Below are 14016 nucleotides of genomic sequence, written 5' to 3'. Positions count from 1 at the left end.
CCTGTGTCAGACTTTATGAAGACTTGTAGTATGAAATATGTATCAAATTGATGTACAAAAAATGTTTGAAGTCTTTAGAAAAGGACATAAAAATGATGTCATAATAGCTATTAATTTTTCTTTTGCTGGCTGCTCTCATGAACCATAGAGTTTTGTTATTATTATCATTGCAACATTCTTCAAGATGTGAGAATAGCCTCAGTAAGTACAACCACTGTCTTGAAAGTTGTAATGGATTCTAAGTAACAAATGACATTTGAGCCATCCTTTTATTACTGATAATCTTTTAATGTGAGTGGAAGAATTACAGCATGATATTTACTAGATTCCTGAGAAAAATCTATTAACACCTTTAAAAGTCATGTGACTGACATACACTGCATTCTATTTTTAGAAAGCATCAACATATCCCCTGGCATAGTGCAGCAGGTGACATGGTTGTCTTTGTCTCTGCTGGCCTATCAGTAGGAACATACAGAAACAGTTCTCTATTACCTGGGGTATTAGGGAGGCTTTCTCTTTTATTTTCATCTATTTTATAAAATAGACAGTTTATTGAAAAATAAAGGGAAAGTTCTGTGTGTCATGTTGTCCTTCATCTTGGTTCTTGAAGATGATCAGTTTAGTTCCCTTGGCTGTATCACTTGAAGTACGCAGTGTGGAGTAAGACTTGGTGGGAACTTGTGTGTTTGCTGTTAATGAGTTTGATTCACCTCTTACTGTTGCTCTGTGAATAAACTCACAACATGAATGTGCTGTATATCTGTATAGCACTAGTAGATGGGGATGCTATTTTTTTGTTTTTAACCCTGAGGGCTTGGATCCTAAGGCTTCTCTCAAACCATGGGCTTGGTGAGAATGTAAGAATGGACAGATCCATGTGTTACTCTCAGGCATGCTGGCCAAGCTGGAGCAAATTCCTCTTTACTGTTGGTTTGCAATTTGCATCACAGTCTCTGGTCTTACTCAAGGTGCCAGCATTTTAAATCCTGGTCTTTTCTGGGCATGTTGTCTTCCTTTTTGAAAGCTTTCAAACACTTTCATATGATGCATATGTTCTTCGTCAGATAAATGGATTTGCTCATGAACATGAAGCCTCTTCAGAGCAAGCCTTAAAGAAGTGTTTAAAGAGAACAGCTTATCTGTTTACATAGCTTGTAAGCAAAGGATAAAATGAAAAATTATCTTATGAATATTTAATTAGCAAATCTATTGGGTTTTGTAACTCCAAGAAAAAATAGCAGGCTGGTGCAACCTGATTGCTAACCCAGAATGTTGTCACAATATACCAAATTCTAGTTATAGCAACACCAGAGGTATTTTGTACCCAGCACATGCTCACTGGAAGGGAAAGGTGAATGTTACAAAAAGCATTTCTCATTCCTCTGCTTCACTTTAATAGTAGTTCCTATGGGAACATTTGCTGAGCACTCTGCTGGTCCTGCTATCAGGTTTCTAAGGGAGGAATTGCTCATTTTGCTTAGAACAACTCCAGGCTCATTAGGTGTGATTGTCAAGTGATGAACATGCAGAGGAAGCAGCCATTGCTTCAGTCACAAAGTGATGGGCTGTGAGCTGACTGCTGCTGCTAAGGAAAAGGACCTTAGGGTTATCAGGGGGGTTCTGTGGAAGCTTTATCTTAATGCTTAAGAGGAGTCAAAAACCTCCAAATCCAGTCATAAAACTTAGAGGAAGAAAATAGAGAATGAAACAAATACAGTGTCCTTTACAAAACTGTAGTTTGTCAAAATTTGGAAGAATTTTCTCAGTTCTACTTTTTTTCCCTTTTGACCTCCATCCCAAAATCTCAGGAAAGCATATATTAGGACTGGAAGAGTTTCAGAGAGGAAAAGCAATATGGTTGTTTATGGAATGGGATTCAGCAGGTCTCATTGCAGCCTCCTAGTCAGAGTGGGGTCCACACTGCTCATGGCTTTTCCAGTTTGATTTTGAAAACTACCAAGGCTGGAGACTGCACAGACTCTCTTAGGTGCCTATTCCATTTTACTTTGGGATAAATTTCTCCCTTGGTTCTTCTTAAAAAAAAAAAAAAGCCCCAAAAGCAAAAAGCCACTCTAATGACTAGAAGACAGATGCAAAAACTTTGGAAAGGCTAATCTAGGCAATTGAATTTACAGCATTATTTGATGTTAAAAGCTAGTGACTTGATAATTGTATTGCTTTATCAAACCATGTTGCCAGCCCAGCTGCTTCCCTCAGGTGAATTGCCTGGTTCTTACAGGGGGTGCAGCTGTGACATTTCCCCCCCACCCCCCCAGCTCTTCCACTACCGTGGTTTTGTTTCCTTCACCGGTACCACCTACCTGTACTGTCAGATGTGAAATAAATTAAAAGGTTTAGTTAAGTTCAGAAATGTTTTTCTTAACTTAGATTAGATTTAGCTTAGATGATTTTAATTTCTGTTACAGATCTGAAGAATGGTAGCCCAAAGGCTCTTCTGATTTCTGTGGCTGGGATTTTTTTCTAACTTAAAAATTCTGATCTAATAAGATTTAATCTCTTCCTGTAAATGCTGATTTGCTTATGTCCTTAGGCCATCACAGCTAGAGTGGCACATCTGCCATAAACATACTGACCGCTTGGCAAGGGACTTTACTTTGTGCTGCCTGGTCCTATTACAGAGCTGCATAGAATATATTCCATTAAACATATGTATGTATTTTAAACAGGTTTCTGCTGTGTGTCACAGAATTGACTTGACCTTTTATCAGAAAGATATGCTACTACAAGAGGATTTTCCAGATTGTTTTCCAAAGAAAGACAATCTCTGCAGATTTGAGACCTTTGTAAGAAGATGGTGCTCATTTGAAAAACTGTCTTTTGTAGCAAATACCTCTTCAGTTCATAGAGAACTGTAATGCTTTGGGGGTATCTTCACTTTCTAAAACACTTGGAACTAGTTGATCTTCAAGATTTCCTTTCAATCCAAGTCATTCCATTCTAAAACACTGCATTTCAAGTAGCCTTTTCACTTCTATACACTGTTCTAATGAGTACTTGACTGAGTAGGCTAGACAGTCAATATAGATTGCAAATAGATTAAGTGCATTGGTCTTGCAGAATAGCTCTCAAAATCTAACCTGACTGTCCTGAACTCCCTGGCCCTTGCTGTGAGTTTAGCAGGGGCTGCACCATGTCCTGCTCCAGTGGCTGGGGCTGGCTGCTGGCCACGTGCCCATCTAAGCACTGAGTCTCGTAGAGATGCCCATGGAGTGACTGGCCAAGGGCTGAGCCTGTCCAGCCAGTGGCATATCATGGTGCCTGTGTTTGTGGTGCTGTATGTGAGGATACTGTCTGGGTGTGCGTTTAATCAATTCTGGGGATAGAGTTTAATAAATTCTGTTTAAGGAGTGACTTCTAACAGTCCTCTCGTTGAAGTTCCTGAGTGATATTGGCCAAAATGCCCTCTCTGTCTGCTGCATTATTGAAATACATGGGTATGGATGTGCTCTCCTGTTCTGCACAGGAGATTTGAAAGCCCAAGGGCTTATGATGCAGTGTAGCGTTCACATCAGTGAGCTCAGACTCAGATCAGTTATTTACCCATCCTTTTTTGTCTCCTCTTTTGGATCAACATTCTATTCAGCATTGTTGGCATGCTTTATTTTAAACTACCTGGCCTCACCTTCCCAGGAGCTCAGAATAGCTTGGCTTAAACCTCAGCTGCTGGAGGTTGAGGCAGTGAGAGAGATTCCTGGCTGTGTTTCAGATTTGAAGTAGGAGTAGACAGATTTATTCTCTAATTCAGAGGACAGGGAGAAACATCAGTTTGTCTGTTCCAGAGGTGGCAATTTGGGGGTCTCTGCTGGTTTCTCTCTCATCCCGTACTCAGAACCTCAGTGTATCTTTCTTCACTTAAAGCAAGATGGAACAAGGCACTTCTGATGCTTTTGTGCCAAGCAAAGCCCGCACAATTTTGCTTTCAGGTCCTTTTGTAGTTCTTCATGTGGAGGAGACAGACCACAATGCCTTATCTTTGCATTCATATGGGGAATTTTAACTTTGCAGCAGATTCCTGGCCTTATTTAATCTTGCAGTATAGATGTTAGATACAGCAGGGGATTGAGTTTTGCTTCTAGTTCCAAGTCATACGTGTCCTGATTAATAACAGGGAGGAATCCTCTTAGAAGAATTTCTTTCCATACAGTGGAGGTTTGTGGTTGGTGTGATTTACATCAGTGTCCTGTTTCAGCTTGCCTGCCTGCTGATTTAGGTCTGTCCCTTACAACTGAAGGGAGTCTGTAGTTCAGTAGAAATGCAGTGCATCTATAGCATCTTTGTGAAGACTTTTCTATCCTGTTACCTGTAGCATTAGAAGTTTTCCTATTAAGCTTTTGATGAGATGGTCCCTGTATTTTTGGCAATCTAATCTGTTCTTCATTTTTCTATGGAAATAGTCTTTTTTTGGTAGTAAATGCCTCAGCTAGAATTGAAATGATTCAAGCATTTACGGCATACTCTCTTGATTCTTTAAGATGACTTTGAGAGCTCTTGATAGATTTTTAAATAAGGGTGAAAATAGCACCACCACTCCCAACACTGCCTCTACTTTTTTTGTCCTAAACTGCAAGTGCTGCAGCTGAAGCAGCTCTGGGTGCACTGGGTGTTAGGGGATCTGCACCTGTCTTTAGTTGTAGGATGAAACTTTTCACAGGGAGCACCTTGTTTGTTTCTACAACCGAAACAGTCCACAGGACTGTGGGAATCCAAGAACCTTCTCCCTAAAGAAACATGAAGATGGTATGAAATGTGTCATAGTGGTTTTTTAATCCGGATTAACTCCTGAAGACCTCAGGCATTACCATTCTTCCATTAAAGCAAGCTTATAACACAGGGCTTCTTGAGGGACTGGTGCCTTGGAGAGAGGCAAGTTCTTCAGTTTTACTCAAGTGGAGCTTAAAAAGTTTCTCCCACCTTCCCAGAGAAGTGGGGTATTCAGTCTTCTAAATGACTCATGGTGTGAATGCACATACAGGTGATTATTTTCAGGTGGTGTGTTAGGAGGAGTTATTGACTCTAGGACTTTCACTGCTTTTATTTCTTCATGAAGTGCATCACATCAGCTTGGGGAAAGTTAATGGAAAATGTCAAGCCACTTTTACTTTTTTTTTTTGGTAATGTGTGAATCAATTTTCACTGTATTACTTGATTTTACGAATGTGGGTCACTATTTTCTTCACAGTAATTTTAAAGACATGAAAGGGAAAGCATTTTGTGGCTAATTTGTTACAAAGTCCTGAACTGCCAGCATTTTAGTTTAATTGCAGTCAAGGTGAGTATTTTGTTTCCTGTCTGCATCCATTTAAGCCTTAAAGCAACAGGTGAGGTATGTGACAGGCAATATGGCCATTTTTGTTTGTTGCTTCTGTGGCATATTCTGAAACTTCTGGATTTCCTAATGCTGGTGTATATAAACCCTTAGCTTTTGTTGTCACAAATTTGAAAAGCCATCAGTAATTTCTGTTTTCATTTGGCACCTCAGTCCATTTTGACAGCACACCAGCCCAGCTGTCCTGGGTTTTTGGAGTGAAATCACAAATGCAAGTGCTACAGCCTCTCAGCTCCACGCAGCACTTTTCATGGTGTATGATTAGAAAGCCTCAAGCCTTCTTACTGTGTCATGCTGCTTTATCCTTTGGCAGTCCTAATTCACCCACTTCAGGGGGAAGCTTTCTGGTTGAAAGCTGTAAAATGGTATGCAATAATCACAGTTTTTGCTTCTGTTAGGACTCAGAGGTTCTGTTTTTCCTGTGTCATGATAAGCATTTGTTGGATCCATGGGATCCTGTGCCTGGCATCCTCAAAGCCAAACATAATTTTGAGATTTGTAGCTTTTGCAACTCCACTTCCAAGAGCACCCTGCCTTTGGAGATATGCCACAGGTGCTCTGTATCATGAGTGAGTCTTCTCTGTGTTTCTGCAGATGTACCAGTCCTGCCTTTTCCTTCACTGGCTCTGGTGGTGGTAGAGGATTCTATCCTGGGATAGAATCATAGAATACCAGGTTGGAAGGGACCTCACAGATCACTTGGTTCAACCTTTTCTTGCAAAAACACAATCTAGAAAAGATTCCCTAGCAGCCTGTCCAGCTGAATCTGAAGTGTCCAATGCTGAGGAACCCCCAGATTTCCTGGGGAGATTATTCCAGTGGCTGATTGGTCTCCTTGAAGTAGGATTTCCTACTGAACTTTGTGCTCAGAGGCAGGAACCTGTATGAAGCTCAAGCCTGTCAACATGGTCTGCAAAGTTTCTTGCTATAAATTCAGAGACATTATGTGCAAATAATGTTTGACAACTGCATTGTAATATTGTGTTTTAATGACTAAGGGAATGGCACGTGCTTTGTGCTTGCAAAACTTTAGAGCACAAGACAGTTGCTGGAGGACCTATATATATGACTTTGTTTCATCTTCACACCCTGGAGTGAGATTGAACTTGGGCCTCCTGCCAGATACCTGCTGAGTGGAAGTGCTGAGGGATGGATGCCCTTTCACTAGTGCTTTTTGACCTGAAGACAGTGTTAATCCTTGCCTAGCTCAGAAAGTTCACATTTTGGGTTTTCTTCAGTCTTGAGTGGAGCATCTTGTCTACTTGTTTTGTCTCTAGAGGCAGGACTCAACACAGATCCTGCATCTGGATTTTGCTACCCCAGCTTGGATACACAATGGCTTTTGTTAGATGCAAGATTTTTCTCCACTCTGAGAGATGTTCTCATTGCAAAAAGAAAATCTACACCAGAGAGAAATTTTATTCAAACAGACTCAGTAATATAGCTGGTGCTAATTCAGGGCCAGGATATTGAGGTATTTACTTGGATCTGAAGAACCAGGCTTTACCCAGTAATTTGTCAGAAGTACATGTGTCAGTTATTTCTGTACCTCTTCTGAGGGCTCGGTGGTGATCTCACCCTTCCCGTTCAGACTTGGAGCCTTGGTCAAAGCACCTCCCTTTTCTCAGGATACCTGACAAAGGGAATTTAAACTGGGCATTTTCATGCCTACTGATTACACATTTGGAGCCTGTGTCTGTAGTACTCATGCTCAGGTACTCAAACAGGTGGCTTTTCTCATTGTTTTCATTAACAAGGTAGCTTTGGATATGTGCATTTCACATCCATCTCTTACTTCTTTTCCCTTCATTCTTGCAGCATTTAATGCCTCTCTTTCAATTACATGTTGAGAAAAACTGAGTGTAGAGGGGGCTTGCATTAGTTTCTGTGGAGGGCATCAGTTTGCGTTCAAGCTTTCATTTAGCAGTCCTTGTAGCTAGATGTAGTGCTTACTGTCTCCCAGATGGAATAAGTGTATGGATTATATCTCTCAAAAGAGTCAATTTACTTCTGATTCTTTCCCATTTTAATAAAAAGTGATCACGTCTCTTTCAAGCTCAGTAGAACTTAAACATTTCATATGTTGATAATATTCTTACTGTTACAAGCAGCTTTGCACATATATAAAAGTTCATTGAGGGAGATACTCTTGATCCTAAGTGCAAATGTAATCCAAAAATCTTCACAGAGGTTGTACCATTATTTTAAGCTTTCCAACTTGCACTTCTATGCCAGTCTTTAATTGAATATTTGCAAGAGGCGATTGCACTCTACCTTGCCCTTTGCTTCAGCCCTCTGGCCCCACCCCTTTTAAAGCAGTGATCCCTTTTAAAATGTGGGGAAAGCTGGACTTGCAGGGCTTCTTCTACCAGCTCTCTGCCAGAAATTAGATCCCTTTCCTCTGCAGTAAAATTATCAATGTGTCTGCACTGTAATTTGCTACTGAAAATGTTGACTTTGTATTCTTTACTAAAAGCATTAATAGAAACTCAGCTGACAATATACTTGAGTAAACGGTGCCATGAGGATATTGTCCAAAATTTAGTCTTTGAGTTGCTTGTGTGTTGATTTCTTTAGCATAATTCCTCACAATAGCTTCATTGTTCTGTGGAAAACATCAGATTTTGCTCTTTGCCTCACAGTAGGGAGAAAGAATAGAATATAGAAGTAAGAAATCTGATGTTATTTTCCCCAGATTTTTTTTTCTGTCTGTTTCACAAATGACTTAAATTCAGAGCAAACTGTTCAGTAGGTGAGTCTTGACAGGTGGTGTCTATACCACCTGATTAAAACCTTGAAGAACAGAGAGAAAATTTACATTAAGTAATTTAGGCTCAAAGGGAAATGTTTTAACTCATAAAATTTTGAAGCAAGAGGCTGTTAGGGTGGTTTACTAAATCTGGCTGTACAAATTTAGCGATTTGAGCTGAAGACCTGACTAGGTACACAGTTTCTTACAAAAGTTGTATGAAAATGAAAGTACAGAAAATGAATGTTAATGTAGCAAATGTATGTTTAATAACTTACTGTCTTAGATCATTAGTTAAGATCACTAGTTATTCTCAGCATCTGTGTTTGTGTAAGACTCATACAGGAACTGACATCGACTGGTACTCCAGCATTGGGACTTCAGCACTGTCTTGGGGTGACCACTGCTTACCTTGGCTTGGCAGTGGCTTTTAAATAGTCCTTCAACAACTACCAATAAATACTATTATATGTACCTGACTGGATAAAGTGCTGGTTTATTTTCCTAGCTGACCCTGCTTTGAGCAGGAGGTCAGGCTGGAGACCTCTGGAGATGCCTTCCAGCCTGGCTCATCTCATGATCTTTGTGTGTATAGATGTGTGTGAGGGTGTAACCACGTAGTGTTTATGGATTATAAAGATAAGCTGGGTGTATAAAGAAACACTGGGTGATTTCAGATGTAGCTATAATAAACTTTCCCTCTGCTGGTTTTCTTTGCCCAGTCTGCCACGAAGAAACCCCGGAAGTCCCCAGCGGACAAGGGGCGCTCTGATGCTGGAGCTCGAGGAGCAAGTCGTGGGAGAGCCAACGGCCACCCGCAGCAGAATGGAGAAGGGGACCCTGTCACCTTGTTCGAGGTGGTTAAGCTGGGAAAGAGTGCTATGCAGGTAAAGTGTCTACTTGTGTTCCTCCTCACAATTCAGTGTATTCTGACTGGAGTCCAGTCTAAGCTATGCTTATGTAAACAGTAGTATTTTCTCATGACTACATTGGTCCAACAGACTGTGTATAATAAAGTACAGGATTGAGTGGGTTCTGATTTAGGGCTGTCATGTATCCTGCTGAAGAACAAGAGACCTGGCAGGGTCATCATATGTTTCAAATTCTCCATTATTTTGTTCATTACTCCTAAGTTAAAATATATGTTGATATTAAGCAGTTCATTAAAGTATATCCTGTAGCAAGCTTTATATGGGCAAAAAGTTATGAAAATAACGATAAATCCAAGCCTTTTTTGTTCATTTGTTTTGTTAAGGATACCTTCTCACCTAAGCAGTTTGGAGTGCTTTGCACTGGAACTTGCATTCCTGCTGTTCCCATCAGGACAGCAGGTGAAGGATAAACTATTTGCCTAGACTTCCACTGAGTCTGAGGGAAAGCATTGACACATCCTGAAAGCAAATTTTTATGTATTGTAAAACAAATTAGATTGTCCTAGTTGCCTGTAGGAATGCTTCTTACCCTCTTATGTTTTGATCAGTTCAGAGGTCTTTACAGGATGTGTGGGGCCAGGTGAGTTGCACCTCAAGACCCTGCACAGAGAATTGGTTTTGAGAGTGTTGTGTGGTTTTTAGTAAGCTGCTGTGCTGCAGTTCTTGGTTTTGATATGCAAAGGAGAAACAATGGGCACAAAACGCTCTTCAGCCCATGCAGTCCAAAGCCAACAGTCACTCCTGCTCTGAAGGATTATTTAAGCACACCTCCTTTAGTTTGCATTTCAACAACGCAGGACTTAGGCAGTATCAGGTTGTTTTGATGCTGACTAACATGAGAAAAGTACAAATTAGGAAAATTAGGTCCTAAGTCCCATTCTCAATTTTACTTTTAGAGTAGCTAAAATCTAAGCCTCTTTTAAGTCTCACAGAATTCAAATATTGCAAATGAGTGGAAGTGGTTGAAAATTTTCTGTCTCAAACCTGTGAAAAGTATGAGATTTAATTTTAAAGAAGTAATACACAGGAAGGAAATGAGAATTTTGTTCTTCACAGTTTCTGTGTTTACACTTATTCAGGATTGACCCTTCTTATCTAGTAGGTGAAGACAGAACAAATTTACTTGTAAAAAAGCTATGGATTCCTTATGCCTTTTTTTCCTACAACAGAGCTTCCAACTTTGTTTGGTTTTCAGCACTTTTTCAAATTTTGTTTTTTGGCAGGAATTGAGGAAACATCTGGAGTCTATTTTCTGGTTTTACTGTGGTACAGAACATACAATATACTTTATGTAGTATAGTTGACTTAGAGTTATTGATATTTGCAGAAGCCAAATAGAAAGGAATGAGCAACTGCTTTGATATTTGATGACTGTGTGTGTATGTGGAATTGACTTTGATACATTTTATCTATTTCAAAAGAGATGCTGACACAAGTCCCTTGCAGATTAAATACAAAAAAATTACATGTTTGTATTAAGAAACCTTTGGAATTTAGATACAAAAAAATTGTCTTGAGAAGTGGAGAATTTGTATATGCATGTGGATATTGCATGTATATGCATTTGTATAGGTATGTGCATAGACACACACATGCCCAACCTGCAGGTGGGAGAAAAAGTACACAGCGCCCTCCATGCAGGGGAGAGATTATATGCAAACAGTAAAGGAATAGGCAAGAGTATTTGAAGGCCTTGGGTGCAAACAGGCATAAACAACTTGAGCCCTAATTCAGGAGTATGCATTGCTTGGGCATCTTGGAAAAATTTTCTGTTGGTAAAAAATATCCTAAAAAATTAAAGAAACCCAATAGTAGGAAAGAGAATACAATTAAAATATGATTTAATATTTTTTAACTTGTGCTTCTGGACAATCATCTCATGTGAAACCAAGGTTCTGTAAACCAAACTTATTAATGTCTTTATACTTACATCTTTCTGTAATAGCTTAGAGGTTTTGATGTAACAATTAGGAATGCCTGGCATTTTTGTTTTTCATAGTTTTGATGCAGGTTTTTTTGTTCAGTTTTAGCAATCTTGTCAAATTATAGTTATCAAACAAGTGCCATATATTTGTATTTGGCCTAACATATTATTTTTCAATATTTATTTCTTTCCTGTAATATGAACATACTTTTTTTTGTAGTGCTCCTAAGTTTGCTTCCAGCGATGAAAACCCAGGAAAATTCAATTAATATATCCTGAGATTACATGGAAATCATGTGCTTTCGTTTCTGATCTATCTGCTCCTGCTGTTTGCTTTTAGAATTTTTTTTAGTTCCTAGATTTTTCTGGCTTTGTGATGTCAATTTATAAAAGTCTGTTGCTGAATTCAATTTTCACTTCTAAGTGTCTCTATTTTGGTTCCACAGCAGGATTCATTTATTACTTCTCTTCAGGCTTATTGCTGGTTGCTTCTTCCAGGGAAATAAAATCAGTTTAATTTTTTCTATTTCAAGTATACATAATTCCAGGACTGCCCTTTGCATAAAATCTTTGCCTCTGTCACGGGGTGCAGCTTGTGTCTTGCTTGAACTCTGTAAATCTACTTGATGCCCACGTTAAGTTGGTATCAGACGATTGTCAGTGGTTTTCATTTGCTCTGTAACCTTTTGTACAGTTAGTGCTTCAGAAATTGTTCTGTCAGCAGCTCTCTGTGCATGAAGTGTGACATGACCTTCTGCTCATGCTTTCTGCAGGTACACTTTCAAGTGTTACTCCATTAAGACTGTTCAGAGAACTTCTTTAGTGGTTTTTGTTTTCATAGTTAAACATGATACTCTTCTGCTTTTTGTCATTTATCTCTTCCATATATTTATTTTTTAGTTATATCATTTTATGGTGACAGCTCTATCCTCTACATTTCCCTACTCTGAACTTCGATAGGCAGAAGGGTCTCTATAAGCATTTCTCATGTGCTTAGCTGCCCACTGGTGGGAATGAAGGCTTGGGTGAACCTCTGCTCTTCCAACTGAGCTGCCCAGGCTAAGACTGACTGGTAGCTAAAATCTTCAGACATCTCTGCATTGATCTCTAGCCCTGCTTTTAAGATGACAGGGAAATAAAGAACTTGTAATGAGATCAGATTTTGTTTAGGACTCAGACTGCAAATTTCTCATTAAGTATGACCAGTTATCTGTAATGAAGTTTGTACTACTGGTGGTCAAACCAAGCATAGAAGTGTTCTGCTTTCTCATCTGCAAAGGAGTTTTGTTCCCCTAAAACATGAGAGAGAATGGATCATCAGTAGGAAGAGTTCAGTACCAAAACATGAACAGATCTGTGCCTTGATGATTCTGCAATATTCTGTGCTTTACCAGTCACCCTTTATTGTTGTTAGCAGTTCACTACAGAGCAGAGGCTGATTTTGAGGGAAAAAAACTTTTAAAAATTGCTGTGTCTGCTTATGCTCAGCTAATAAAAGATAATCTTGGTGTTGAGTAGACATAGTTCAGAATAAATATGGCTCCATTATATGCCAGCAAGTATTTTAAGATAAGTATCCAATTATCTAGTGTGTTGAAATGGATTTTTTCATGGTACCACCAGTTCTTCCTTGTCTTTCCAGAAATCAGGGATGCATGGGGTTCCTCACTGTTCTTGCCTGCACATCTTGGCGCATGGGGGTTTGTGTCCTTTGAGGTTCCCTCGTTATCGAAGTAAAGCTGCATTTGTAGCACTGGTTACCCTGCACTGAGAAGTCCATCTCTGGCAGTAGGACAGACTTATTCCTGATTAGAGTGACTGTAGAACCATATTTACCTTATGCAGGAGGAATTACATGTGTTTTTACATGGATCCTTGAGATTAAGAACATCAGATCAGCTGTAACTGGACTGCAGCAAAAATCCAACAGGCTGTCTTTGACAGTGGCAGCTAAGAAAGGGAATAAGGTGGCAAAAACAAATTTTGGATATTCTCCCTACCTCTGACTGTTGGCAGTTCAGGGCTACTGTGGTGTCTGTGTTCTCAGCTGCCTTAATGGCTCTCTCTTCTCAGAGCTTCTTTTCTCCCTCTAGAAGTGTTTTTTGCCAGATCACGTCTCTCTCTCCCTCAGCTATTTCTGAAAGTGAAGGTCTTTGAAGATTAAAAATATACAGACATATATTAAGTATTACCCATGCTTTTTGTGTTAAATGCGTGTTTTAGTTTAATTGTAATTTATTGTATTTTAACTGCTGGATCCTCCAGTTGAAGGATGGATAATAGCTCAGGGTTTTCCCAGATTGTCTCAGAAACTCCTTAGGAGTTTGAGTATGCAGTCTCTAATGTTCACTGGGCAAAATGACTGCATCTATTATTAACGTTTAAACTAGTATCTTCATTTTGCTCAACAGATTTCTTTTGTAGCCTAATCTTGCTTTGCTTTTGATTGTATGGTACTGAATTAAAAGAAAAAATCAAAACTAGGTACATGTTCTTATAGTTGTTACACTGGGAACAATTTAGCCACCAAATGAAGCATTAATTAATTAGAAGAGTATCCCTCAATACCAAATTAAATTTTCTGCAGTCATCACACAAGGCTTCTTTTCCTTTGTGATTTAATAAGATGTGAGATGATTTTGCTGTTAAGTGCCAGTAGTGCAGTGTGTGAAAGCATTTGTACCTGAAAATACTCATTATACTTGAAGGCAGAGAAGTCTTTTGCTGTCTAGAATGTTGATGTTTTTTGAAGTGTCTGGGGTGATCTGTGAACCCTTTACAAACTGTGCTAGCGAAGGATTGCAAATCAGGTGTTTTAATAAATTGATGGATCTCTTGCTGGAATAACTCCATTTTGTTTTAACACTCCTCTAAGTATATTTTTATTCTGGTGCTCAATGTTTATGAGAAGTTTTGATGCTTTGTGGCATCACTCATGCCCATGATTGGCTCAGCTTAAACAGAGACAGAGCCCATTGGAAATGGTGTAACATCTCAACTGTGAGAGATGAGTACCTGCAAGAGTTCTGTACCACCTTAGAAGATCTTGGTGGGAGCTTTG

General features: G+C 39.3%; 1 protein-coding gene across 2 annotated transcripts in view; it reads left to right on the top strand.

The window, feature by feature from the left end:
• Window positions 1–14016, top strand: part of STAG1 (STAG1 cohesin complex component) — a 152712-nt gene that overhangs the window by 44588 nt on the left and 94108 nt on the right. For both annotated transcript variants that reach the window (XM_084212629.1, XM_084212628.1), the window contains one exon: window positions 8822–8986. In XM_084212629.1, the coding sequence (XP_084068755.1) occupies window positions 8822–8986 (165 nt within the window). The remainder of the gene's footprint in view (window positions 1–8821; window positions 8987–14016) is intronic.

The sequence above is a fragment of the Fringilla coelebs genome, assembly GCF_963513975.1.
Source record: "Fringilla coelebs genome assembly, chromosome: 10".
Classification (NCBI taxonomy): domain Eukaryota; kingdom Metazoa; phylum Chordata; class Aves; order Passeriformes; family Fringillidae; genus Fringilla; species Fringilla coelebs.
This window is presented reverse-complemented; position numbering and strand designations above follow the sequence as displayed.